The 25626-nt window shown below is 36.8% G+C and overlaps 5 protein-coding genes across 22 annotated transcripts in view; 2 read left to right on the top strand and 3 right to left on the bottom strand.

The window, feature by feature from the left end:
* Positions 1 to 325: 325 nt before the first annotated feature.
* On the bottom strand, positions 326 to 5854 carry LOC109855902 (transcription initiation factor IIA subunit 1-like). The gene is made up of 7 exons (XM_020430603.1): positions 5611 to 5854; positions 4851 to 5055; positions 4399 to 4683; positions 4054 to 4256; positions 3823 to 3963; positions 3622 to 3711; positions 326 to 3551 (listed from the first exon to the last, which is right to left on the bottom strand). Exons 1-7 carry the CDS (start codon positions 5632 to 5634, stop codon positions 3444 to 3446), a joined length of 1056 nt encoding a protein of 351 aa, XP_020286192.1. The 5' UTR covers positions 5635 to 5854; the 3' UTR covers positions 326 to 3443.
* Positions 5855 to 6554: 700 nt separating this feature from the next.
* On the top strand, positions 6555 to 10200 carry LOC109855913 (CTD small phosphatase-like protein 2). Of its 4 annotated transcripts, XM_020430622.1 has the most exons (9): positions 7085 to 7272; positions 7514 to 7739; positions 8026 to 8169; positions 8249 to 8495; positions 8587 to 8969; positions 9030 to 9164; positions 9416 to 9772; positions 9854 to 9949; positions 10058 to 10200. In XM_020430622.1, coding segments are annotated over exons 1-9 (1656 nt in total). In that variant the 5' UTR covers positions 7085 to 7270; the 3' UTR covers positions 10124 to 10200. The 4 variants fall into 4 exon arrangements, with proteins under 4 accessions (XP_020286210.1, XP_020286209.1, XP_020286211.1 ...); XM_020430621.1 differs by lacking the exon at positions 7085 to 7272 and adding an exon at positions 6555 to 6598 and having other exon boundaries at positions 8587 to 9164; XM_020430620.1 differs by lacking the exon at positions 7085 to 7272 and adding an exon at positions 6728 to 6808 and having other exon boundaries at positions 8587 to 9164.
* Positions 10201 to 11064: 864 nt separating this feature from the next.
* On the bottom strand, positions 11065 to 15188 carry LOC109855867 (metaxin-2). 4 transcript variants are annotated; one of them, XM_020430542.1, is made up of 5 exons: positions 14801 to 15173; positions 14633 to 14699; positions 13276 to 13855; positions 12582 to 12719; positions 11065 to 12145 (listed from the first exon to the last, which is right to left on the bottom strand). In XM_020430542.1, the coding sequence occupies exons 1-5, from the start codon at positions 14903 to 14905 to the stop codon at positions 12019 to 12021; spliced, it is 1017 nt and encodes a 338-aa protein (XP_020286131.1). In that variant the 5' UTR covers positions 14906 to 15173; the 3' UTR covers positions 11065 to 12018. The 4 variants fall into 4 exon arrangements, with proteins under 4 accessions (XP_020286131.1, XP_020286132.1, XP_020286130.1 ...); XM_020430543.1 differs by lacking the exons at positions 14633 to 14699; positions 14801 to 15173 and adding an exon at positions 14158 to 14288; XM_020430541.1 differs by lacking the exons at positions 11065 to 12145; positions 12582 to 12719 and adding an exon at positions 12726 to 13192 and having other exon boundaries at positions 14801 to 15188.
* Positions 15189 to 15305: 117 nt separating this feature from the next.
* LOC109855866 (zinc transporter foi-like) lies at positions 15306 to 23326 on the top strand. Of its 8 annotated transcripts, XM_020430538.1 has the most exons (11): positions 15306 to 16223; positions 18114 to 18202; positions 19019 to 19803; positions 19877 to 19941; positions 20026 to 20269; positions 20382 to 20851; positions 20922 to 21051; positions 21200 to 21475; positions 21579 to 21755; positions 21838 to 22025; positions 22099 to 23326. In XM_020430538.1, exons 3-11 carry the CDS (start codon positions 19029 to 19031, stop codon positions 22243 to 22245), a joined length of 2472 nt encoding a protein of 823 aa, XP_020286127.1. In that variant the 5' UTR covers positions 15306 to 16223; positions 18114 to 18202; positions 19019 to 19028; the 3' UTR covers positions 22246 to 23326. The 8 variants fall into 8 exon arrangements, with proteins under 8 accessions (XP_020286127.1, XP_020286126.1, XP_020286125.1 ...); XM_020430537.1 differs by lacking the exon at positions 18114 to 18202 and having other exon boundaries at positions 15306 to 16217; XM_020430536.1 differs by lacking the exon at positions 18114 to 18202.
* A 617-nt stretch (positions 23327 to 23943) lies between these two features.
* The window catches only part of LOC109855872 (KAT8 regulatory NSL complex subunit 2), a 4961-nt gene continuing 3278 nt past the window's right edge, over positions 23944 to 25626 (bottom strand). For 4 of the 5 annotated variants that reach the window (XM_020430553.1, XM_020430555.1, XM_020430554.1 and 1 more), the window contains exons 7-9: positions 25365 to 25484; positions 24977 to 25117; positions 23944 to 24893 (exon numbers count right to left, since the gene is read on the bottom strand). In XM_020430553.1, the coding sequence (XP_020286142.1) occupies positions 24651 to 24893; positions 24977 to 25117; positions 25365 to 25484 (504 nt within the window). In that variant the 3' untranslated portion in view covers positions 23944 to 24650. The remainder of the gene's footprint in view (positions 24894 to 24976; positions 25118 to 25364; positions 25485 to 25626) is intronic. The other variant, XM_020430552.1, reaches the window with a different exon arrangement.

The raw sequence follows: 25626 nt of genomic DNA, 5'->3' as shown, positions 1-25626 counted from the left end.
TATAAAATATGACACCGATATTCAATAATATATATATATATAAAATACACATATTTATATGTATATTTATTGGGTGTTAAATAAAACACACAGTAAGCCGAATCTATAAAATTTCAATAAATGATAAGATATTTGACAAAAACAAATATTTATATATATAATTTTATTTACAAATGTGTATGTATATATATATATATATATATGTGTGTGTGTGTGTGTATGTATATATAACTTCAACTATAAAGATAAAACCTGTTCCAAGTATCCTGAAGTGTATAAGCATGAGGTTAGGATAGGACAATATGATATTTGTAGTACATGCCAGTTAAACTTTTGTACTATTTTTTAATGTTTTACTATCTGTCCTACCAAGGAATTCCACATCTCGTCGTACATACATTTTATATAATAGGAATAGAGAAAATAGTGTATATAAAGTTATTTTGTAGGCACACACATTCTTACAAATGTATATTTGAAAAATTTCAAATAATAATCTCACAAAATTCTCGACCGTGCTGATTTCATATCGTTCAACATCGAAAATATTTTCGTTTTACAAGTGTTTCAGATAAATCTTTTATACAGACGTGTTTATTTTTTTTTTATATTTGATATACAGTAATTCTGGTAAAACTTAATATTTCATGTTTAAAACCCTTTTCTTATAAAATTTAAAATAATCCGTAAAGTACTTATAATGTGGCTAAATTAAACATGTTTCGTATCTTCGTTTTAATATACGGCGACAAGAATCATGATAAGTACATATATATGTATATATATATATATATATATATTGATTTGGACAATATATTTAAACATTTGTAGAGTTAAATATGTTATGGTCAAAGTCCGAAACACAAGCAGTCTTAGGATTGACTGGTCAATGTGCGGAACAACTAAGCGTTTTGGTAAAAATGGTCCGAAATGGTCCAAATCCGAATTAACTCACATCTAAAATTGACTAGTAAAAGTCCGAAGTGATTTTTATTTTAACTTTAGTCAGCTGTTAGTCACTCCTAGGATTAACTAAAAACACACCAGTTAAAAGCCGAAACACACAACTATTTCGGGCTTTGATCAAAACACTTGGTCGTTCCGCGCATTGACCAGTCAATCCTAGGACCGCCCATGCTTCAGTCTTTGATTATAACATATATTAAACGGAGAATTAAATACATATATATATATATATGTATAAAAGTATCATATATTCAATGCTTGTCATTTCATGATGTAGTTATTGATGAGTTTTTACGCTAAAATGCCCTTTAACACACATCAGATATTAATGAAAAGAATAAGTGCCTCACTAAGAATAAATACATTGATATATAAGAGATCAAAAGACATTTTAACTTGAAAAAAATACCAGGTGAAATATATGATTCTAAAAGTTGAAGAAAAACTCGAAAAAAGTCCGGTTACTTACAATGCAACGTAATAACAATATCTCTACATTTGTTATTCCCTGTATTATTTTATTTACACCTATTTAAAAATATATTAAAACAAATCGAATCAATTCCTTTTCGGTTTAAGTTGTTTTCATATTTTAGATCAATAAACTGCTCTGTTATACGTGGTATGTACTAGAATGCTCAATCCAATGAGAATAATGAAAAAAGCGACAGAAACTTAAGACGAGAAAAAATCATCATTAAAGAAAGAAATAATGCGTAAGCAGTCTCGTTTCTGTGGCCGTTCTCTGAGCATTGGAATGAACTTTCCAGTGCAGAGTTAGCTATCTCGGATAAGTTGTTCATTCCACGAAGTAGATTTGAAATGTCACAAGAGAGCGATCTTATTAGTTTGAGAACACCTGTATTTTATAAATAACTTTAATTGAATTTTTCGCAAAAAAGTATACGTGTCTCTCTCCTTTTTAGGAATCTGTCTTCTTCTTTAGAAAAATTTGAACTGTGCGCTACCCTGTTCGAGATGTTCTCGACAAAATAATATAAGATAGACCACATAAAGATTGCACATTTGTAATTTGGCATAGTTTCTCAATTTTTTTTTTTTTAATATATATTAAATCTCTCTCTGTTCTTCTACAAAAGAAAACTGAGTTATTAATTTTTGCTACAAGACGTGTTTATTGTTGGAAAGCAAGCACACTAAAGTAAAGTTGTAATCATTTCAAATTTGTCAAGTCAAAAACACACAACATTACTTAAATCGTAACAAAAAAAGGAAAAAATGAATTACATTAACATTAACATACATTTTCCGCATAAGAAATTCATAATTCATTTCAGTGTACATGTACCTATATACACACTATATGTATGTAGAATACTACTTCTTCAAGATGTTACAAGTTTACTTCCGTGACGGAATCTCTATCACCGCAAAAAAAAAGGTAAGGCATAATTTATGAGTGATTATTTTTATAGTCGCAAAACAAACTATCCATCTACCCTTTCGTCTTATCTTACTTCGTTTTTCCTCATCTATCGCGAATACCAAGAATACACGCGTCATGACAGACCAGTTATTCTCTCATTCTGCAATTTGCAACGATAAACTCGTTATCGGTAACATACTGTGGCGTGTAAATATTTTGCGATGCAAAGATTCGCAATATATGAAAAGTTGCAGGCTTGATTCTTCTTCATTTCTCGAAGCGATCTCAATCTCAAACTCGAATCTCTTACAGAAGTAGTATACGCATCATATATATTATACACATTATATAAGTAAATATATATATAGAATATTTTCCTGGTCAGTATTTGTGATGTACCGAATCCGTACACAGTATCCCGGTTAGCAATCAATGTGATATTTTTCGTACAGCGTCCTCACTTCCACTTTTGATCAGGTAAAAGCTGATATCTTTTTTTTTTTGTAGAATGATTCTCTTGAGGTTCACGAACAAGTTCTCGTTAACAATATAACTTGTTTAATTTTTATTAAATATTTTTGCAATTTGCACTACACCAAAACAGGACGCATCTCGTCTTTATCCAACTTGCACAAGCTTTCAGTCTTGAGAACACTTCTCAACAAAAAATTATAACGATTACTTTGCAAATATTATGCAAATATCTCAATATTATAACTAGCACATAAAACATTGACGAGAGTCTTGATTTTTTCTTTCTCAAGATCAATTATAGATTCGACAAACATATATTCCTGAAATCAGCACTCCGATTTCCGATTATTTACTTCAGGTCTCTTTGGAGAGGGCTAAAATGTAACACGTATTTGATATTCATGATAATGTGGCAACTTTTATCATTGTTCTCTCGATTCATTGCCCGTTTTCGTTCACGCGACAATTTTTCACAATTAATTAATTAATTTAAAAATCATCATAGAGATTAGTCCTCAAATGCGGTTTCGAGTAAACACACATTATCAAGTTTAATTTCTGTGTCCGGGTCAGGCTCACTATAGACAACAACACGTTACACACGTCACATCCAGAATTACCATTCAGCATCGCCGTTTGCTTTTTGGAACACATAGTCTTTCCCAGCCAAGTTCATGATACCGTCCTTCAGATAAAACTTCCACTTATTCCGACTCCTCGTGATCTAAAAGCGAAAACATGTGTATCAAATTACTTATCGCAAAGGTAAACACGTTAAATCACTATTTTCGTACCTTATCGTACTGACAAACGACTACGTTGTCAGTATCAAAAAGATCAGTTAGATCGTCATCCGTGACATCATCCTCGGAATTTAGAGGCTCCTAAAATAAAGTTTTCCATTGTAGAATTCTTTCGAATCATATTGGAAAAATTTATCTTTATTTTTGTACAAATATTTATAGATATATATATATATATATATATGTATCAACCTCTTCGCGAGCCGATGCCTCTTCATTTTCTTCCTCTTCTTTTTCTTCAAGATCTTCATCGTCGTCATCGTTATCCTCTTCATCATCGTCATCTTCATCAGTAGAATCACCTACTGCACCATCTAACTGATTTATATTTTGCTGAAAAACCAATGATACATATCTTCTTAAAGTATGTGCAATATTTTATCTGTAACATTTCATGTTTGTACAAAGAATAAATTATTTTACTTGATTCTGAGCTGGTCTTTGTGTGGCATTATTATTTTGTGTGACCACTTGAAGAGGTTGATTCACTTGTAACGGAGTTAATGCTGCTTGTCCCGCTAATGTGGAATTTACATGTTGTTGTAACAGCGTCGAAGCTAAAGTTGTCGGAAGACCCATTGCAGCAGAAATTACCGGGCCTGTTAAGATCGTGTGCAGCTGGTTTGCTGAAAAGAAAAAACATGTCATTTTGTTTAATTTGTAATGTTTTTTATACCAGCTTACGTCAACAAGAGAAAAAAAAATATTTTATAAAATAGTTTCATAACAGCCTACTATCACGTTTATTTTAATTTCGAAGTCTCTTACATTGAAGCGTAGATGCAGGAACTTGTATACTTAAGACTCTCGGACTTTCATTACTGCCAGCTGATGCAGGCAAGGTGATTTGTAAGGGTACTTGTCTCTCTAAAACAGCAGCTGGGGTAGAATTCACCACTTGTTGCACAGGCACTGTTACAGGGTGCTGCTGTTGCTGCTGCTGTTGTTGTTGCTGTTGCTGCTGTAATTGTAAAGCTGAGCCTGTAGCAACAGCTTGTGATGCTTGTTGTGCCTGCGCCTGAGCTTGCTGTGGCTGTTGCTGCTGTGGTTGCACTGTTTCCAAAGAATTATCGCACAAAATAATTTCCTACTGATATTAGCTGTTTCATCTTACCCAATTAAATATCTTTACTTCTAATTTTATAATAAAAAATATTTTGATGACATTTATTGTATCTGATGAACAATTGCTAGTATGTTCAATTTTTAGTAGTATTTACCTTTTGACACAGGCTTGTGTGTGTTGATTGGAGGAACTTGAGGCTCTGGTGGATCTGGATTCAGTTCTACAGCTTTACTGGCCATCAACTTTGTTTCCCATAATTGTTTGAGTTCCTGCAGAACCTGTTCATCTACACCCTCATCTATAAAGATTTCTCGTACTCCTGTTATCACATCCTCTATCACGGTGTTGTACATTTTTAACTGAAAGACAATTTGTATTTAACTTAATTATCATCTCGTGGACAAATATGTTAAAAATATTCAATACAATCTGAATGAATTTGCATAAGCTTTAATAATATGAATCACATTAGTACATAATCAATTATATGAATCAGACTAGACTAATAAAAATTGTTACATAAGTATTTTTTTTCCAATGCATCTTTCAAACTGCATATATATCAGAAATTTTACAAGGAAAACCTTTAAAAATTTATTCACAGATAGTCCAACATATAAATATTAAGCAGTTGTATCACTACTTATTAATATTTATACTTCAGACTTATGTTGTAATTTATGGCTCGATGAAAAACTCAGTCCAACAATTAAATAACAGTGATAATAAAGAATTAAGCAAAAAAATGGTTAAAAAAAATATTAGGCGTTAAACAATTAATCGTTTAAAAACGCTGAAAATGTCGGGAAAAGAAAATATTGCGCCGAAATTACTTTAGGGAAAAGATAAGACGGATCAGAGACGGTGGAAGTTCCGTATACGTATACAAGTTTACACGTCGCTCGTTTACTTACTACGCTCGTCTGGCTAAGAGCCATTATGGCATACAAATTGAAGACAGTTGCCCGGTCGAGTAAGCAACACTGACGACAGTTTCCAGTGACGATTCAATTTTCTTCTTCATTTACGTGACATCATCACCGCCGATGGTATCTTCGAACTCACTTGTGCCAGAGAAATGGTATAACTTCCCGAGAACAACACACGCAACGGCGCAACTGCTCCGGCACAAGTGACCGTCACTTTGCCGAACCACTTTGATATGAACGCATTTTTTTTATACGCTGGCGCGGCCATGTGACGCAAATCGGCGTAAACGTTGATGTTTCATTTGTCAAACGATAGTGACTTTTGGATGTCCCGAGAGTTCTCTATCTCATGACCAATCGACGCTTTAGAAAAATTGTATACACGACCTGCGCGCAACAAGCAGTTTCGCGATGGTCATAAAATTGTTCTTAAAAATTTCTCGGATATGAAAACAATATTTATAAACTCGAATTAATAAACACAACCGGACGCTTATTAGTCAATTCGGATGGTCGACTGGTGCGATTGGTTCGAGTTCTAGTAACTTTTCCTCGAACCAATCTCCGAGGCGTTGTGGACACGAGCCCTAAGTCGGAAGACGCGCGTTTTTTCCTTCCCCCGCCGTAACCGGAAGTTCGGGTTCAAAGCAACAATCGAACATGAATCGAACAACTTCTAATCATCGCTTCGGGACGAAAATCTTTCAATTTATCTCGCGCGTCGTTCGAACGGGAAAAAACGGCGCGTAATCGGCGGCGATTGTAACGAGTCGTCGCGCGGAATTGCGGTGGCGCGCTTGAGACCGCGGGTGCCGTTCGCGGTGACGCTATCGCCATGTTTGTTGTAGTTCGTAGCTATGATAAGCGAACGCGAGCCACCGAGATTTGAATGAAACGCGTGTGAGACGTGCCGCGTGCGTCCGTTCGTGCCGGCGTGCGAGCGCGTCGGCCGCCGCTGAACTCGCGGAACATGGTAAGCAGCAGCGTGTGCCGCTAACATCGACGGGCCGGGTCGCGGTACCGCGACCGGCGGCCGATTTTCGCGCGGATTTTCAGCGCCGTACTATCTAAACGCCTACTCTCTCTCTTTCTCTCTCTCTCTCTCTTTCTCTCTCTCTTCCCGAGGGGGGTCGTCGAGACTTCGTTGCGTCGCACTTTCTAACTCGCATTCGATCGTGGAAAGGTAAAGACTCTTTGAAATTCGAACCCGGCATCGCCGCGTCGACTTGGTGATTAACCAAGGAATCGCCCGGCGAAATTGTCGGAACGATCATACATAGGCACATTGCGCCGCATATAAATCGATATAGTCTTCATCGTGTGTGTGTGTGTGTTAAGCGCGCTTGTGTGTTCGACTGCACGTATACACACCGTTGTATGTGACACCTGCGTACACGCACACACAAGCGCGCCTGTGGAACGCCCCTTTTTACGAAACGATCGAACTTCTTTCCCGCGCAATCTTCTGGTCGGCGCGGGACGTCAATAGCGCGACGTTTCCACGGATTTTCCATCGTGAAAAAATTTCGCGAACAAAATTGCAGAAATTGCAATTTATTTTACGCATTTTTCTTTTACTTCTTGTCTGTGTCACGCCGTGACATTTTTGCGGCGTTAAACGGCCTCCGAGATTTATTGCAATTTAATGTAATCATTTTTTTTTTATACGTGCATGTGTGTACATTGTTTTAAATAATCACATTTTATGTTTGTGTCGTATACCCAAACGCAATGAAATATTTCTGCAAACAAATATTGGAGGAGTATCTTGTTGTTAGAAACAAGAGCAAAATCTTATTAATTTTGAACTTGTATTTGTTGCACATTATTTGTATAAGCCTTGTGGGAAGCGTTTTATCATTTAATTACATGTTACATATTTTTCTAGGATACTTAGTAACTTTGTTGAAATGTGGCTAAGAAGCGAGCGAATTAGTAGAAGATTACGTGGACGTCTAAGCATTACGTCTACATCAAAAGCAGCTAGTCATCGAACACAAGTTGGCACCGCTCGGAAGGTGCCCTATATTGGTAACAGCAGTCGAGCAATTGCGTCAAATAGATGCAGCAGATTGACTCAATGGCGACGCAGATTATCCAGTTTTTTAAAAGAGGTAAGTTTTATAAACTCGATGTAAAGAAAATTAAGATTGTACTTTGAATATGTGTCCGATACAGTCAGTTTATTCTACACTTCATGTGTTAAACAGAAGTGTACTAATTGCATGCTTATTACGAATGATCTTCGTAGGTCGTTTATGCTTCATTTTTTAAAACAAATACTTAATAAATAAGCTGCGGTTGCTGATTAAAAGTTAAAAAAAAAAACAAAACAAAACAAAACCAAAACAAAAATTACACAACACAGAGAAGATACGAAACAGAAAAATATCTTTGTAGGCCTGTAAAGAAAATGTCCTACATTTTGCCAAATCCACACCTATCAGACGAGAAAGAGGACCTCGTAGAAGAAAATGCATAAAACGGTCAATTTTCACTTCAACTCCTCTGCATCGTGCTTCGCAACCAATAGATGCAGTTATCGTAAGCGACTTTCACATATGACAAACTTGTATATTCACTTTTGTGTGTAGAACCCAAAACTAATAACAGCGTTTTGTAGTCCGCGAAAACCGCATCTTCCAAAATCTCCGAAGAATCTAAAGAAAATTGGAATGGTGGATCCGCCTTGCCTCTGTGTTCGTCGGTAACAAATGCGGATTCACGCAGTTCAATGATACCGCCGGTACATGATTTGAAATCTTCCATACCTAGCGTATCCTCGTTGACCTGTCTAATGCCCCCGGTGTCTCTAGGATCACATTCGGATCTCACGTGTTTGCTAGACGATGACGGGACCAAAAACAACGGTAAATTCCCGATAACATGCGTTCAACTGAAATAAAATGCTAAATAAATTAAAAACACTCATACATTTTTATTATCTTTTATTCTGAATAGATATTACATTACCGTCGTCGCTACATTACTCTTCCTTGTATCCGCACGCCGAAACGGAATATTACAGTTTGATGCACTCGACGTCGTTGTACAACAGTCGCACCGCGTACGAATCGTGCGACAAGTATTTTTCCAACTGTGGCAAGTACTCACTTAGCGATAACAATGAAAACCGCGGTGACCTCTCAAAAAGCCAATATGAAACAGACCCGGCGACAAAGTATGAAACTACTGCTGGATATTCCAGTACGAAGTACAGTATACCAGCAAGTATGTACAGTATAAATCCTCATCATCCATCATCCGATACGAATGGCAATCTTAGTGACAAATATGATTCCGAGGACGTCGACAGTCGTTATCACGAGATCGAATATATGGAGGTGGGTAGTGAGGAGATAGTAGAATCTTGTGATGTAGCAAATATGGTTACTCAAGTTCAGGAGGACTGGGAGCCGTTCGATCCTTACGTCTTCATTAAGCACCTGCCGCCGCTCACGCCCGCTATGAGAGCCAGATGTCCAGCTTTGCCGCTCAAAACACGAAGCAGTCCCGAATTTAGTCTGGTCCTAGATCTGGTATACCTCATCAATATACAATACATATAGTATTATATATATATATACATACCTTTTGTTTGAGAAAAAAAAAGGAATAGATGCGCGTTTACGTAATCTATGTGAATATACATTTCTTTCTCAAAATGAGATAATTGAGAAAAATTTATATTGTAAGTATATATATAAAGCTATTTTGTGCAGTTTTTGAATTCAAAAGACACTAAAGAATCAATCACCATTTTTACCTTTTTCGCACATTTCTTTTGTAGGACGAAACACTGGTCCATTGTAGTCTGCAAGAATTGTCCGACGCGGCGTTTCGCTTCCCGGTGGTTTTTCAAGACGTAACGTACACGGTATTCGTGCGAACGCGACCGTACTTCCGTGAATTTCTCGAACACGTCTCGTCGCTTTACGAGGTGATTCTGTTTACGGCGAGCAAACGGGTGTACGCCAACAAGCTGATGAATTTGCTGGATCCGACGCGGAAACTGATCAAATACCGTCTCTTCAGAGAACATTGTGTTTGCGTTAACGGGAATTACATCAAGGATTTGTCCATTTTAGGCAGAGATCTATCCAAAACCGTAATCATCGACAACAGTCCGCAAGCGTTTGGATATCAGGTAAATAATTTCGTCGCGCGTCAAGTCTCTTGAACGCGGTCTATAATAGAAGTTTTACACATGTCTTATGTTATGTTACAGTTGGAAAATGGGATACCTATAGAGAGTTGGTTTGCCGATCGTTCGGATAACGAGCTGATGAAGTTATTGCCGTTTTTGGAAAACTTAGTAAACTGGGTGCGTGTTTCTTGTCATCTTCTTCAGTCGTGTTGGATTTACTTTTCGAAGAATACAAGAAGAGGTAACTGACAATACCTTGCACTTAATCTTTTTTAACAATTTTAGGGAGGTGACGTGAGGCCACACATAAGAGAACAATTCCGACTGTTCAGCTTTCTACCGCCGGATTAATTTAAATTTATCATGCACACAAAAAATTCCACGATGTTGTTTAGAAAGTATCACTTAGCTAATAAAAAACAAAAAAATTAAAAAAAAAAAAGAAAAAAACAAAAGAAGATACAAAGTACGTCTTCGAGATATAAATAGAATAAATATAAAATAGTTATTTCATGATGCGCATATAGAATTAAGCCGCTACAATATTATATTATCACTTTACCATGTTCCACAAAATAGATACGCCTGTTGGTATGTATAAAAAAGATGAAGTTAAATAATTCTAGATTCTTGTAAAATTATTGTTCTCACGTATATATTGTTCGGGAAACAATATTTGTAAAAGTGGAAAATGTTGCATATGTGCGATTTTGTTAATTTATTCGTTTAGGGCTCAAAAATTTAAAAAGAAAAAAATCAAATCTCGCATAACGACACGTGCGAGAAAGAGCGAGAAAAAAGAAAAGCAAGAAAGTGCGTGTTTGTGTGTGCGCGTGCGTATGTGTATGCAAGGACGCATGTGTGCGTATAGTTTCCATTTATAATATACTTCCAAATAAATACTAAGTCTCCCCCGTAACTTGATTATATGACTTCTATATGTATAGTAGACTCTCGTAGCTTCTTTTAATAATTACAGCACTCGATGGCCACACAAGCGAAATTTATATAAACTTTTAGCATTTTCTTTTTGTCGCCAATATGATCTCAGATTTTTTATTTATCTTTATTAAAACTATATGTATGTATTTTTATTTTGAAAGTTTTTTTTTTCTATATTATATCTGTTATCATGATTCGTTCTAACCCGAGTGTGTCAATTGTGATTATTATTTATTATCTTTGCGATCTTGAGAAAAAAACTCCATTAATTTTTGCGATCTTCAAAAAAAAAGATAATAAAAGAATGTTATATGATTATCCTGTTAATAATTATATAAATATATAAATATATATATAATTATATGCGTGTCTCACATATAATTATATAAATTAAAATACGATTATATATGTGCTTATATTATAAATCTGTGTACAATTGATAGCGTAAGGAGTATAGAATCGAAATCGAGATATTAAAAAAAAAAAAGTTAGCTGCATAATGTATCAGAAGGAGTGTCGAAAAAAAATCTTACATCCTGTAGTGTTTATTATACTTTAAGATTATACTCTCAAACATTATGCACAACAAACACATTATAACAATAAAACAGATTGTTATTCGTGAAAAATCACTTGGATCGCGTACTAACTGATTTATATCCTGAATGTCTTTGTTTTTTTTTTGTTTTGCATCAAGTATGGATACGATTTTGGTTAACAATAAGTTAGAATGTGTGTTTAGTGAGGAAACTAACTGAAAGATGTACGTGAAAAATGCGATAGAGATACAACACGAAAACAGACGAGTCGTCTGAATTACGTTCCGAAGGTACGAACTGAAACGCTGGAGACAAGAAATACAAGTTTTATACACACATATTGTATATAAAGAAAAACTATATTCAAAAGATCTTACATACAACCATTACCCACGATATTACATACATAGTGAATTGTTTTACCTTTCCCGAGAATGTTTTGCATGCATTATTAAATGTAAAAAACGGAGAATGGTATTTTGACTAGAATAACGTTTCTTCTCTGCTCTCTCTCTCCCTCTCTCTACTTCGCTACACAGTGACAACGCGCTTAACGATACACATATATATATAAAATTATTATAAAAATATTTCAATAATTATATATAAAAACATTGTATAAATATCGCGAAGATTGATACGACGTTTTTAATCAACGGTACACTTTGCGCATTCGAAAATTTTTTACCCAATTAACACTCCCTCTGCGCCTCTCTCGGTCTTTATTTGAATATTTTACCACCTAACACACTGACGTTTAAATTTTTATTTTAGGGAAAAAATGCCATTTTCTTTTAATTCAATACCCTTGATACAGGTTGGATCATTGGTAGAATTCTTGAACTCCAGCGTTTCATTAGTCTGACTGTCTATAGCTTGAGGAGAAAAAAGGCTGAAAAAATGTTACGTGCAACATTACGCATTTAAAAAAGATACTGTCTATAAATATTTATGGAATGATCAACTTTAATATATATCTTATGTTCAGAATTTTTAACAACGTGCTAATGTTATTTAAATGTTGTACTACATGTCATGCTTGAACAATTACTCGCACTTCAGATACACCAATCCCGCGGCATGACAACTGATGTGAAACGACAGTTGTGAAACTCTGTCAAAGTTATTATCGAACTCTGTGTCGATAGAAATCTATGAAGGAAATTCACTGAATGTTACAGAGATTTTCCTGTATATGATCGTTCTTATTCGCATCAGTCGCAAAACACAGGAACTTCAATTTACGATGAACGTAATCGGTGTATCGCAGCTCGATGTATCTGAAGTTCGAGTAAAGTTCTATCTAATCCTCTGTACGCTGAAAATACCTAATCTCGATGCGTTTACAGAGATTTACGAGCTTTGGGTAGCTCTGGACAATCATAGCCAGCTTGTTGTTAGGTAATGGCGTTGTGATTATCGCGAATATATGACCAAAGACCAAGGCGTCCAATTCGTTGGGTTTGCTAAGATACAAAATCACGGATGAAAATCTTGATATATGTCACAGCTGTTATATTTGTAAACGAACTTAAAAAAATTATAAAATATTTATTTATGCTAAGTGTTTGTGTGCGCGCGTGTGTGTATGTGTTCGTGTCAATGTCAGTTCATCGACAATGAAGAGGATTGTTCGGAGAGGGAAGGAAGCGACTCGGGCTGTGATTGAAAGCCATCCCATAGAGTATCCTTTGATGGTGATTCGTAATCAATTATTTCAAAATCTTCCGCAATTTGATTTTCTGTCTCAGAACTGAAGTATTGTTGCTTGATTTTAGACATGTGTTTAATAAGTTTGGGAAATTGACGGATTGTGTTAATAATCCCTTGATAATTGGGTTGCAGTAGCAAGTTCTTAGTTTGGTGGTTTGAGGTAAAGGATGGTGGTGATGTGAGAGCGTGAATGTGGCCGTACACTAGAGCGTCGACTTCAGTGGGTCTTTGAAAACATAATTGTAATTGAAAATAATTAGGCAGGTGAAACAAAGAGCAAACAGTAATACAAAAGAAAAAGCTACTTACCCTTTCCCAAAGAAGAATTCCTCATCTCCTAGCCTGTCCGACAGTGCTATGCAACAGTTCTTTACATCTTCAAAGACTTCCTCTAAGCTTTTGTTATACCAGCCGAGCACATTGAGCTTTTTGATGACTTCTCGTCTCTTTTGCCAATTTAGATAGTGATTAAGAGGCCAAGGATACACACTCCCATGTCTGGGCTTTGTGATTGCATTTAAAATTGTTGGTTCCGCCCAACAAATGTAAAGCTCGGCGTTCAAGAAAACATTATTCACAAGGGACAGATAAGCTCTCATGTCAACTTTAGCCTCCGAGTCTAAATCTTTGGACAGACTAGTTCCTCTGCTTGCCAAATGTGCCACTATACTGTCGAACTCTGATATCAATTTGGAGCCGCATTTGATAAACGGCACCCGACCTGACGGTGACATGAACTCAGCATTTTTTCTCGGTTCTATTTGAAAATCCAGCTGACACATTTTAAGGTAGGCCTGCACGGCTAGGCAATTGGCATTGTCGGGAAGCAGAATCTGCTCCACCTCGTACGGTTGGTACAGAATGATCGGCTGTGGCCATGGTTCGTCAGCTGTGGCAGTAAATAAAAACTCATTGTAGAAACGGAACAGCAATTGTCTCTACACAATGTGTTACATAATCCTGACATAACGTAAATCATGTCGAAAAAAATTAACATGTGATAATCATTCGTTGGAGGAAAAAATTGATAATTTGCTAAAAACAGTTCGTTTTTTCGAACGCGCTTCAAAGTTGCGTCACGCGGGATTACAGACGCAGTTTTGTTTACGAAAGTGTAAGGTTAGACTCGCACGATTTTCGCTGAAACATCGCGACAATTTGGGTATTCGCGAGTCTATCCAAGAGTATTACCTTGCAGCTCTACCGCGAGCGAATCGGCTACGAGTACGTGAGGCATGTCTCTCTTAACAATCGTGCTCACACACGACGCGCGTTCTTTTTTTCGCTTCGCTATTTCAATAGTTGCGACCGTGCAATCGATTGCCCGCGTAAAAACGCCATGAGCAAAAACCAAACCGACAAGCCGAACACCGAGCAAAAACGGATCGTATTCGTATGTAATAAAATTTTTTACATGTACAAAATTGTTACACTAAAAAAATTCAAGTAAATATAATCGAATTTTCTATCTAGTTTGCTGTGTGTGTGTGTGTTTATGTCGCAAAAATTATGCAATTTTGTATTCCCGTTACTGAGAAAAAGATCAATTTCTTTTTTTATTGTAATATTTACAATCGTGAATCAAAAATTTAACTACTTGATTTTTGAACTGTAAGTTTCAATATAGAATCCTCTCTTAATTATTTTAAACAATCGCGCGACTTACTTTGCAAATCAACGCAGTCGTTCGCGTAGGAATTTTCAACTTCTTTCACGTCAAACTGGAATTTATTCTAAAAATGTTTGAAATATTTCAATTTTTATTACGTAATTTTTTTTAATAATAACAATTGCAATAAAAGTTTTAAATGTTTTTGGCCAGAAAGTAAGTAACCTTCAAAGATTCGAAGCGCGACAGAAAATTATGGAGAATGCGTGCGAATGACAGATCATTTTTTTTCTCATCGACAGTTTGACATTCGTCCCGGAATACTTGCATAATTCCTTCGTTGAAAGAACCTAAATTGTTTTTTAATCAAAAGACACAACCTGCAAATTTTGCAAACGAGTTTTATATCTGACAGATACAAATTTGCCCGGGCAAATCGTCACTACGCGAATCGTTGCAGCAACTTCGCAAACAAAATTTGATAAGAATGTTTTTTTTTTTTACTTAAATTGCATGTGTCAGACTTTCCAGACAATTGTGAAACAGTTACATACGATAACGATATCGTTGAAAAATTACGAAGTATCGGCTTTTTATTGCAAATAAAAATTAAACACACAAACGTGAACTTGAATTGTGGAGAAAAATTGCTATTTTATATATTTTTTATAATTTAAATTTTATTTGTGTTTTTTTTAATTTTTGTTACATTTTTTATCATCTTTGTAACAATTGGAAATATATTTGTACAATTTATAAATATAAAAAAACCTACGAAGTAGCGTAACTTGACAGATCTAGGACATCTATTTGTTTGATATAGCGAGACAGTAGCAATTCAGCTATCTCGCTCCGCTTCAAACTGTCAGCTGTCAATTTGACAGATAATCCTAATTTATATACGTCGTTTTCTTCCGGTTTACGTGTCTTGAGCCAGCTGCATGATAATTTCCAGCTATGACGCAATTGCACCGATATCTCCCCATATGTACTGACATTTCTGTATTTCTAACCTATATTATCTCCGTTGCTCCTAGTGTTCTCGCGCTTGTTTCTTTCTCTGTTTACATAAACTCAGCAATTTTACGCGTAAAATAAACCAGTGCTGGCGCACTTTTACCATCGTTCTTTTTTTTAATCAATTTTTCAAGGCGTGTGTGTACGTCATTGGTCGCACTCTTTTGGCGTGTGCAACGTCTTCTTTTTTCCTCTCTCTCTCTCTCTCTCTCTATCGTCCACGTACGACCGTACCTACCCATCCGAATGCGTGCGTGTGCGTGCGCTAGAGAGAGGCTAGCGTTGCGCGCGCGCAACGCCAAGTCCAGCTACGCAGCCATTTGATACTCCTCTCGTCAAACGTTGCGCCGTTGCGCGAGCCTTTTGTGCTGCGTACTTGTTGCTTAAGCTGTGCGGCTTGACGCGCGGCGCACTTCGTTGTCGTCGCGGCAACAAGGAAAGGTGGGAAGAAGAAGAAGAAGAAGCGGTCGGTTTAGAACGAGAGGGAAGGAAGTGTGGGAAAGAAAGGGGACGCACGCACCGGTAGTACGCAGAGACGGATACACGCACTGGTTCGCCCGACGGCTTCCCACGACATCTTCGCGTCGCTCGTGCGGACTACACGAGCTTTACCTGCACAGGACCGGTGAGAGTACGTCTCTCTCTCTTTCTCTCTCTATTTTTCACGGTGTGACGTGTTTTTGGGATTTGAGCTTAGACGGACGTAAGGCGCCGAGTGTCGTCCTCGACGTTCGATTGTCGTTTACACCTGCTGTCCGACTCGTTTTTCCTGTCGGCTCGGGACACAACCGTGTTTCAAGCTGGAGAGCCAATTCCCGGCGACCTCGTCGTGCGAAACCGTCTTTCTAACCTAAATTTCGCATAGATCGCGGCGTGGTGCGCGCGAAAAAAAAAAAGGAAGAGAGAACGTCGCGTGCTTGGATCCATCGATTTTTCTCATCTCACCTCTCACTCTCCTCTCTTCTTTTCTTCTCCCGCCTTCGGTTTTTTAACAGCTAAAAATATGGTTTTCTCGACTTCGGACGACGACACGACTGATCAACGCGCGCGCGCGCGCGCGCACGCTGCGACTATTTCGGCCGCCGGCGCCTGGCCCGTTTCCGATATTCGTCCTTTCGTGAGCGCGCGAAGGTCTCTCTCTCGCGACCATGAGAATGCACAAAACAAAGTCTTTTGCCGACTTTATCCTTCGCGCGCCGAGCTTTTTTGCCAATTTTTTCTTCCCCCGCGAAAAAGAATACGGTGCAAAAAACGCTTCCGTATGGATCGATACTCTGCGTGTCGCGGTGTGTGTACACACCGGACAAATCTCTCGGATCTCGCGCACTGACCCCGCGCTTCGATTGATTTGTTTACTATCGTGCGATTGAATGGGATTCGCAAACACGCGGGAGGTCGATGATGCGCGTGTCCCGATGCAGGCGGGAAAAAAAAAAAAATTTTGTGCGGGCAGAGGCACAGTTTTATTATCGATCGATTTAATTAAATGCAAACCGTAATTGGTCACTTCTATTGAAACGATCAATGCGATCGATCAGTCCCGACGGAATTAATCGGCCGGGGATTAAATTAAATCGGAGTCGGTGAAAATCAACCGGCCCTTGTTGCAGCAGACAAAACAGGGCACTAAACGAGCGAGCAGACGACGAATCGCTCGCGCGAACAAGCGAGGCGGATCGGGTGTCAATTTATTTTTATCGCGCCTTATCGCAACCGTATCGTATCGCGATGTATGATATCCAATAATTTCAATCGGATATTGACTACCGATTAGAGTGTGACGCGCGCATTTCTTTCTACTTAAAGTAGTTTCCAAGTATCCGGAAAATTGTAATTTTTTAATAAAAAAAAGTAAAAAAAATTGAGAAGCGAGTGCTCGAAATCTGATAATCTTCGCTAAAATTCCATGTTAATTAAAGAGGAAAACGTACAGGATAAAAACGTCAATTATTAGATTATTACACAAATAAGCGGACTTATCCGCGTTAAATTGCGAGACATGCGCACGGAGATTAATTAGATATTTAATAAGTTTTTATTTAATAATAAATATTTTATACATTTTCGAAAAGAACATCGCATCAAAATTTTTACATTAAAGTTTCTACAACTGAGAACGCACTAATTTCAAGTGTCATAACACTGATAAGCGCGCGAATTATTTTAATCTCGTTTCTCGTATTATCGAACGATTAATTACGAAAAAATGTGAGCAAATCGACTTAATCGTCATTTTTATATTTGAACGGTTCAACTATGCGGCTATTATAATGCACAAGAATGCTTTTAATAGACCAGATGTGTGAAAGAGAGAGAAGGGGAAAGAAAGAGAGAGAGAGAAAGAATGAAGAATAAGTTGGTTGAGATTAGACGAATATATTGCATAAGATCTCGTGGCAATATAAGATAAGTTTGTTTCCGAGATTACATCAAACTCGTTACAACAATCGCGTAAATAAACAAACGTGTGTTCAACTAACGTACGTTCAATGAAACATAACTTACTTTACTTGTAATTCAGCAATTATCAAGCAGTTAACACACGTGACATTTTAAGCGCAAACAGCTGTTACTCTTTTTTTTTACCATTTCTCGTTTTCTTGGATCAGGGTACGTATTATTTGCGTTTTTTTCTTTTTTTTATATAGCCTTGTAATATTAGTTTTAGACGATACGCGCGAGCATCGAAGCGTAGAGGTCGAGTCAATTTTCTAAATATTCGAACATTTAAAAGCACGCTCGTTATCATTTAAGTGCGCCACGACTCCTCTTGGTGTCATACCTGACTCGCAAGACCTGAGGCGCGTATCAATTGCGACATGTCGCGTTTCGTGAATAAGATTGTCATGTAAGTAGTCCACATAAGTCCCGAATCGGTTGTGTGATGTATCGCCGGTTAGTATTTTGTTAACATATTAAAATGACAATGTCTCACCAACCGGTTGTTTGTCAAAGAAATTGTGTGTTATCAGATATATAAATATGAATCATAACAATTCTCAGTGGTTTTTAAATATCTTTTCAGATGTACTTTAATTCTTAGTTTCTAAATTTTGCACTTTCGTAGATATTGTAATTATTTTTCAAACAAACCTCCGGCCAGTGTGGTTATTTGTAATTCGGATATTTGTGTTCAACATGTGCAACGGTACGAAAAAAATTAAAATGCTGTTATCACTATTAGTATTATTTGATCGAGCTCTATTATCTGACTGTACTTGGGACTATCGTCGAAACTTGTATATACAGATAAACATACTTCCTGGCGTGGTTGCGTTGGAAGGTCTACAAGATCAGTTCGCACTAGCAAGTTGATACGTTCGTTACGCGCGAATATAAAAAATTTCCCGGGAGAAATTTTTTCTTATCCGTCGGTTCGAAAATGTTGGCGTATATTCTGATGACGAATGTGTGTTTTGTTTTCAGGAAGCTCATCATGTCCCATCATATTGTTACCGTTTGCGTGGTTTGTGTCCTATGTGCCGCGCACATCCCCTGCTCGGCACACACGAATCTATCGGACGCGCTACACGCGTCTCCGGATAGTTTGACGAATCAATTAAATGCGGAGGGAGAACCATTTTGGACGTTAATGAGATCCAAGGACTCACACTCGAAGGATCCATCCACACTCAACACGCATCCACATTCGAAGGATCAACACAGATCACACTCGAATAATAACTTCATTAGCAATAAACGCGACAATGTAAGATTTCATAGCACACGACACCTTAATAATAAAACTAGGAACAATAATAATAATAATAATAACAACAATAATAATAATAATAATAAGACAAATGTGCCGGTGATCGCTAATGTGATGCGAACTGCGTCGCACGATGATTATCTCGAGAAAGAGATAGCAGACAACATGGAACACAGTGAAGATGTGCGCGACACACACAATTTGGACACGTCAGTGAATTCGAGAGACGCGAGGCTGCTGGAGCGACTTATTCTGTCAGAAGTGTCTGATGCAAATCACAAGTCTGTACAATCTAGTGAAGATTTACGTACCGTTACTAGATCTAGATTAAAAAGAGACGTAGCTGTAGACGAAAAGTACTTTATGAGCAAGATCTTCGAAGCCTACGGTGACGGAACGAGCGTGACAATGGACGGTTTCGAAAAACTTGTCCGAAAGTTGGGTCTGCTGAGATTGCTAACCGAATCCTCGGAACTAGAAGACGGCGGAGCTGAGAGAAGTACGCGTTAAAATTAATTTATCTCCAATATGTTAAGAATTAATGAATTTATCAAGAAAACTAAATCTTGCAGGTAGCGGTAAGAGTTTCACAAGTAAAGGCCTACACGATGCAAGTAGTAAAACTAATAAAGAAAGGGTAAGAAACGCGTGGCGTGGGAAACGCACATTCGTACACTAATTGTCACTCTATTTAAACTATTGCGCCGATCTGTTATTTCAGTGCTTAAATAGTCAAGAATTACTGAGCACAGTTGCACAGGACGTGCACTATGCTTCCGGTAACAATGCAACAACACTGCCCAGTTGGCTCTTCGAGCGTGTTTGTCCGGCGCTTGTTTATCAATTAGCAGCCGAGTCCAGTTTGGAGAGAAACGGTTGCATACGAGTGCCTGAGAATTACAAGCCGGTTGTGTCGGTCGACAAGTTCTACACGTCTGAGGAATCGGCGCGCAATAACGTGAAAGGTATTTATTACGCACGAGCGAAAAACAAAGCAAATGCAACGATCGTTTCTTTCTTAAAGATACGCTGTGTTCTTTGAACAACAAGATACAAATCAATCGTCATCTATTCTAGTCTGGGTGTACTCGACAGCTAGTATTTTCATAATTAGTCTTAGCGGGCTACTCGGTGTAGCGGTGATACCAGCCATGGGAAAGAGTTACTACAACCATGTGCTGCAGTTTCTAGTTGCGCTGGCTGTAGGTACTTTAACCGGTGATGCTCTTATCCATCTATTGCCACATGCAAGTTGTTTCTCATTTTTACTCGATATTTTACGTAACTCAAATAAGAAATACCACTTTAATAACGCGTCAATTTTATCTTATCTGCAGGCGATGATGCCTCCTCATCATCACGAGCACAACGAACCTCACGAACACGATCATCATAGTCATGAAAGTAGTACTGATTATATAGATCAGCATACTTTGAACATGTGGAAAGGGCTAGTGGCCATGATAAGTCTCGTGCTGTTCTTTTTTACCGAGAAAGCGCTGAACGTGGCAGCCGAGTGGCGAAAACATCGAAAACATCGGAATAAGGTAAAAACCCTCCTTATCCCCTTTTTGTATTAACTGCTTCAATACTCATTGAAATTGAGTAAAATCATAGTTACCCACACGTATAAGAGTGATGAGGGAGAGCGACGGGCCGAACAGCAACGTTGTTGGGGAAAAGCTGTGCAAACACAAATACTCGTCGTATCCGTATTGTTACGGAGAGATTGCGAATGAGACTCAAGGTAGTAGATAGTTTCGTGTCAAGACAACACGTCAATGTATGTATATGCAATAGTTTAGATTGTATCAATTCGGATATAAGATAGTTACTATACGTCTCTCAATATTTCTTTTATTAACATAATAAAAAAGTGAAAATAATCAATACAGAAATATATGTAGATAATCATCATGAGCGTCAAATTAATCACGAGAAACCGCCCATCATCGAGGAAGAGAAGCCGCTGACTTCCAACTGTAACTCCGTCACAAAGATCGTAAACAGCGATATGGAGAAAAAGTCAAAGGATGAGTGGAGACTAGACGACTCGAACAACGCAAAGAAAAACGCCGATGGTGCCGACATGTCGCTAAATGAATCTGAGAGCTACACCGTCATTATTCGCGAACACGAGACTAAACATCACGGCCACAGTCATTCTCATGGTACATATCTTAAGTCAGATATTCAAGTGCGCACACGCAAGTCATAATTACCTGACTATTCTTTTTCTAAACTGAAGAAAATTGTTCAATACTTTGATTTCAGGTCACATGCACTCGGCTCCCGAATCCATGTCTAGCGTAGCTTGGATGGTTGTAATGGGAGACGGTTTGCACAATTTCACAGACGGCATGGCGATTGGTGCAGCTTTTTCGGCAAATATTGCGGGTGGATTTTCCACCGCCATCGCCGTTCTTTGTCACGAGTTGCCTCACGAACTCGGTAAAATATATTTCCGTAGACGATATATTTCTGAATTTGTAAAAGAAATCTTTTTTCACGTTAAAATATTTTTTGTACACAGGTGACTTCGCGGTGCTGCTAAAAGCGGGTATGAGCACTAAACAAGCAGTTTGTTACAACTTATTGTCTTCTGTGCTCTGTCTGGTGGGTATGATAGTTGGAGTGTTATTGGGTAGCGCTCCCGCTGCCACTAGTTGGGTATTTGCGTCTGCTGCTGGAATATTTATATACATAGCATTAGTGGACATGGTTAGTCTTTGAAGTTTTCTCGTATATTTCTGTAAAGCACAAATTTATTATTTTCATTTTTATTTATCTTCAGATACCAGAATTATCGTCAAGTCATTCCGCAGAAGGCGGCTCACGGTGGCAGTTTACTTGGCAAGCTTTGGGGTTGTCGGCGGGCCTCGGAATTATGTTACTTATCGCAGCCTACGAACACGATCTTAAGCATATTTTTGACGACTAGTTTTATAAGTAATTTAAAATTAATTAAGGATTTATGTTGTAAATATATTGGCTCTTTTATAAAAATCTTTAAAAATACAGTTCTTCCTATTACGTTTGAGTTATTTATATGTAATTTTCTTTTCTTTGATTCAACGTTCAATATTCATCAAAACTTATTAATTTTTGTTTCGTGTATTTAGAGAGAGAAGAACGTAATGGGAAGATTTACGCGAATTAGATCATTAATTCGAACAAAGTGTTAGATATCTAATCTGAAATCGCTAAGTGAAAATTGCTTCCTGAGATAAACAAATTTTTATAGGTGTACAATACCAATAAGAACACACCAATAGTCGAATTATCCAACAAACGAACTTACAAACTTGTGTTGTTTCTTTAACTACTCGCACTGAAGATATTTCCCCCCTTATATGTTTTTCACATTTTCAAGATCAACGCGCGTTATGAATCTTGCGTTATAGTAAGATGGAATTTCAGAATTGTATGACAGATTTACCTAACTAATCTAATCTATAAATTAATCACAGAGAGAACGTAGACAGTAGATGATTGTGCATGTAATAGCAACGAATATCAAATTTTCTAATATAGTTTGTTATCACGCTTCACATCATCATCCTCAGTACATCTGTTACAGATGTACAATATTGATATGATGAGTATGCAGTATTATGTTACGTTACTGAAATGAAAGCTTCACTTTGCGTAAATTCTACACTAAATTATGGCAACAAAACACATTTACTTTGATTATCTAATCAATTGTCTGGTGGAGATAATGGATTTGCTTCAGTAATTTGTAAGTTTGTAGTAAAATTGTGATAATTTTATACAACTGATCGTTTCTTACAATGTGCGCGCGCATACACACACACACACACACACCAATCAATTACCAGTTGAGGCTTAACTGAAGATTTATAGAAATTAGCCTATAGATATAGTACTGTCGCGAAAAACTGAACTGTTGTCGTTACGTTCTTGCAATTTAAGAAGATTATTATAGTGATACCATGTGAGTTAATGTTTTTGTAACACAGTCTTATTATATTTAAAAAAAAAAAAAAAAAAAAAAAAAAAAAAAAAAAAAAANAAGATTTATAGAAATTAGCCTATAGATATAGTACTGTCGCGAAAAACTGAACTGTTGTCGTTACGTTCTTGCAATTTAAGAAGATTATTATAGTGCACCCATGTGAGCTAATGTCTCTGTAATATCGTCTTATTATTTTTCCGTAAAAAAAAAAAAAAAAAAAAAAAAAAAAACAAGTACATAGTCTCAAAAAACTTGCACTCGATGAGTCAATATTACGTAAGGAATATTATACATGACAATATCGGAAGTGTATATTTCTTATATAACACGAATTCTTATTTTCGCCAAATATTATACACTTATGATAATATTAATAATAAATAACACAAATAACAATAATGTAATAATAATAATTTTGCGATTTTATTATATTCTTGTACTGAAGAGCAAGAGAGAGAAAAAAAATGATTTTCTTATGTTACACCACTCTTTGTGGTCAGTAAAATAATATTGGAGCATTCAAAAATATACAGTATTGATGTAATATCAAAATTATGAAACGTTCTGTGTGCGTAAATCGCAAAGAATTATATATACAATTTTTTTGTAAACGCTAAGTATGAGTTAATTGAAGTTTTGTTTCTGCGAAGACGTTAAGAATATTATGCTACTTAATATTTATTTTTAAATACACAAATATACAAAGGTAGTTTTGTTTTACTGAATATTTGAGAATAATATCTAAGGTAATCAGGTACTATAAACTATTGCCTTAAATATTTAAATACCCGAAATGTCATTTAGCTTGTCTTGTTCGACGAGTTCGCGTTCTACTTAATAATTGTTTTTTTATTTTTTTATTTTTTTTTATTATTTTTTTACATCTGAATACTTAATAAGCGAAGATAAAACCGATGTCAATCATCTCGCATAGCGCAAAGCTAAGAAACAAGAGAATTCACTAATAAAAGATTGAAAAACTTTCTGCTCGTGGTTTTTATTTTAAATAAATAATGTAATAAAATTATAAGTCATTCGTGTTTTTGTTTATCTTATCTTATCATTGACCTTGATAAAAAATGATATTACAACATGTTCAGAATGTATATGTTATCATGTAAAAACAAGATCTGATTTCAAAATTTCAATTCGTATTAACAGTTCGTTGATTCAAGAAACTTATGTTACATATGAAAATAAGTTCTACTTAATTAGTTACACCGGTATTGTGTGATCACACTCTGAATATTTAAGAAAATTTCCATATCACCACGGAACCGAACACTGATTCTTTAATTAATCAAACAATGAATCAATATAACAACAAAGATACTACCTTAATCACCGAATCACTGAAGAACATTTTGTCATACAGTGGCGAAATCGTCCCGATCGCTCATCTGCGCTGACAAACTGAACGCTGTGTCCGTGCTGGTTTCGCTGTTCACGCTCTCGTTTGCAAATGTCGGCTTCTGAGCAGAGTCATTCATCTCTCTCATTAATCCCGCCATATCGTCGTCGGGATCAATTTCCTGCGGCTCACCCACAACATCGATTTCCAACGACTGATCAACCGTTGACGTCTCTTGCGTAAGCTTTTCTTCCTCAAACTGTACAAACGATTATAAATTAAACGACACTCAAGAATGTAATCTATTTCAGAGTTATCGAAGAAAATACGCTTTGGCAATACCTTCATAGATTCCAATTTACACGGCGGTGGCAGATTCATGTGAAACACGCAGTTAGTATCAAAGATCACGGGCACAGGTTCATGACACTCTATGTCCGCCCGTATCGCTCCACACGCTTTGAATAGAACTTGATGTTGATCCTGTGATTAAGTACAAGTAGAAAATCAAGAGTAAACATTTGTTTTCTCACTGCAGCTATGTTAAAAATATTGAAAGAAACTAGCAAATAGTTTTCTTATAACTTATATCAAAAATCCATTAGCTTTAATTATTGGTAAATATATATATAATCTGATCCGAGGATGTACATTTTCATCGAGTAGATTTTTATATCGATTTTGATTTAGATATTTATTACCTCTCCGCATAGAGAGGGCTGATACGTACCTTTAAAATATGTTTACGACAATGTTTAGCTGACGGAAGAGTTCTTTCGCCACATTTTACACCGCCTTCGGTAAATACACATTTGGACACATTTGGTGGTTTTTGTGTAGGTTCAGTCGCCTGAAATACGATTATTTTTTAATTATACAATTAATTTAATCGCACAATATTACACAGTTTGTCCGGAAAGTTCCCGGACTACGTGAATTAAAAATCGAAAATGAAAGATATGGTTTATTAAACAAGTTTACACTTCAAGGTA

The sequence above is a fragment of the Pseudomyrmex gracilis genome, unplaced genomic scaffold (assembly GCF_002006095.1).
Source record: "Pseudomyrmex gracilis isolate BER0280 unplaced genomic scaffold, ASM200609v1 scaffold_101, whole genome shotgun sequence".
In the NCBI taxonomy this organism is placed as follows: Eukaryota; Metazoa; Arthropoda; class Insecta; order Hymenoptera; family Formicidae; genus Pseudomyrmex; species Pseudomyrmex gracilis.
This window is presented reverse-complemented; position numbering and strand designations above follow the sequence as displayed.

What these genes read in the sequence shown, in the direction of transcription:
- LOC109855867 (XM_020430541.1), bottom strand. Translation starts at nt 14,905, where the DNA reads ATGCAAGTATTCCGGGACGAATGTCAAACTGTCGATGAGAAAAAAAAT. An exon ending in CGACTGCGTTGATTTGCAAA is followed by an intron (nt 13,856 to 14,632) that starts GTAAGTCGCGCG and finishes TTACTGCCACAG; the next exon opens with CTGACGAACCATGGCCACAG. An exon ending in GAATTCTTCTTTGGGAAAGG is followed by an intron (nt 13,193 to 13,275) that starts GTAAGTAGCTTT and finishes ATGTTTTCAAAG; the next exon opens with ACCCACTGAAGTCGACGCTC.
- LOC109855866 (XM_020430533.1), top strand. Translation starts at nt 18,975, where the DNA reads ATGTTGGCGTATATTCTGATGACGAATGTGTGTTTTGTTTTCAGGAAG. An exon ending in ATCGAAAACATCGGAATAAG is followed by an intron (nt 20,852 to 20,921) that starts GTAAAAACCCTC and finishes GTAAAATCATAG; the next exon opens with TTACCCACACGTATAAGAGT. An exon ending in CGGCCACAGTCATTCTCATG is followed by an intron (nt 21,476 to 21,578) that starts GTACATATCTTA and finishes CTTTGATTTCAG; the next exon opens with GTCACATGCACTCGGCTCCC.
- LOC109855902 (XM_020430603.1), bottom strand. Translation starts at nt 5,634, where the DNA reads ATGGCTCTTAGCCAGACGAGCGTA. An exon ending in ACACAAGCCTGTGTCAAAAG is followed by an intron (nt 4,684 to 4,850) that starts GTAAATACTACT and finishes CTTTGGAAACAG; the next exon opens with TGCAACCACAGCAGCAACAG. An exon ending in TCCTGCATCTACGCTTCAAT is followed by an intron (nt 4,257 to 4,398) that starts GTAAGAGACTTC and finishes TTTTCTTTTCAG; the next exon opens with CAAACCAGCTGCACACGATC.
- LOC109855913 (XM_020430619.1), top strand. An exon ending in AACCAATAGATGCAGTTATC is followed by an intron (nt 8,170 to 8,248) that starts GTAAGCGACTTT and finishes AGCGTTTTGTAG; the next exon opens with TCCGCGAAAACCGCATCTTC. An exon ending in TGACGGGACCAAAAACAACG is followed by an intron (nt 8,496 to 8,586) that starts GTAAATTCCCGA and finishes TATTCTGAATAG; the next exon opens with ATATTACATTACCGTCGTCG.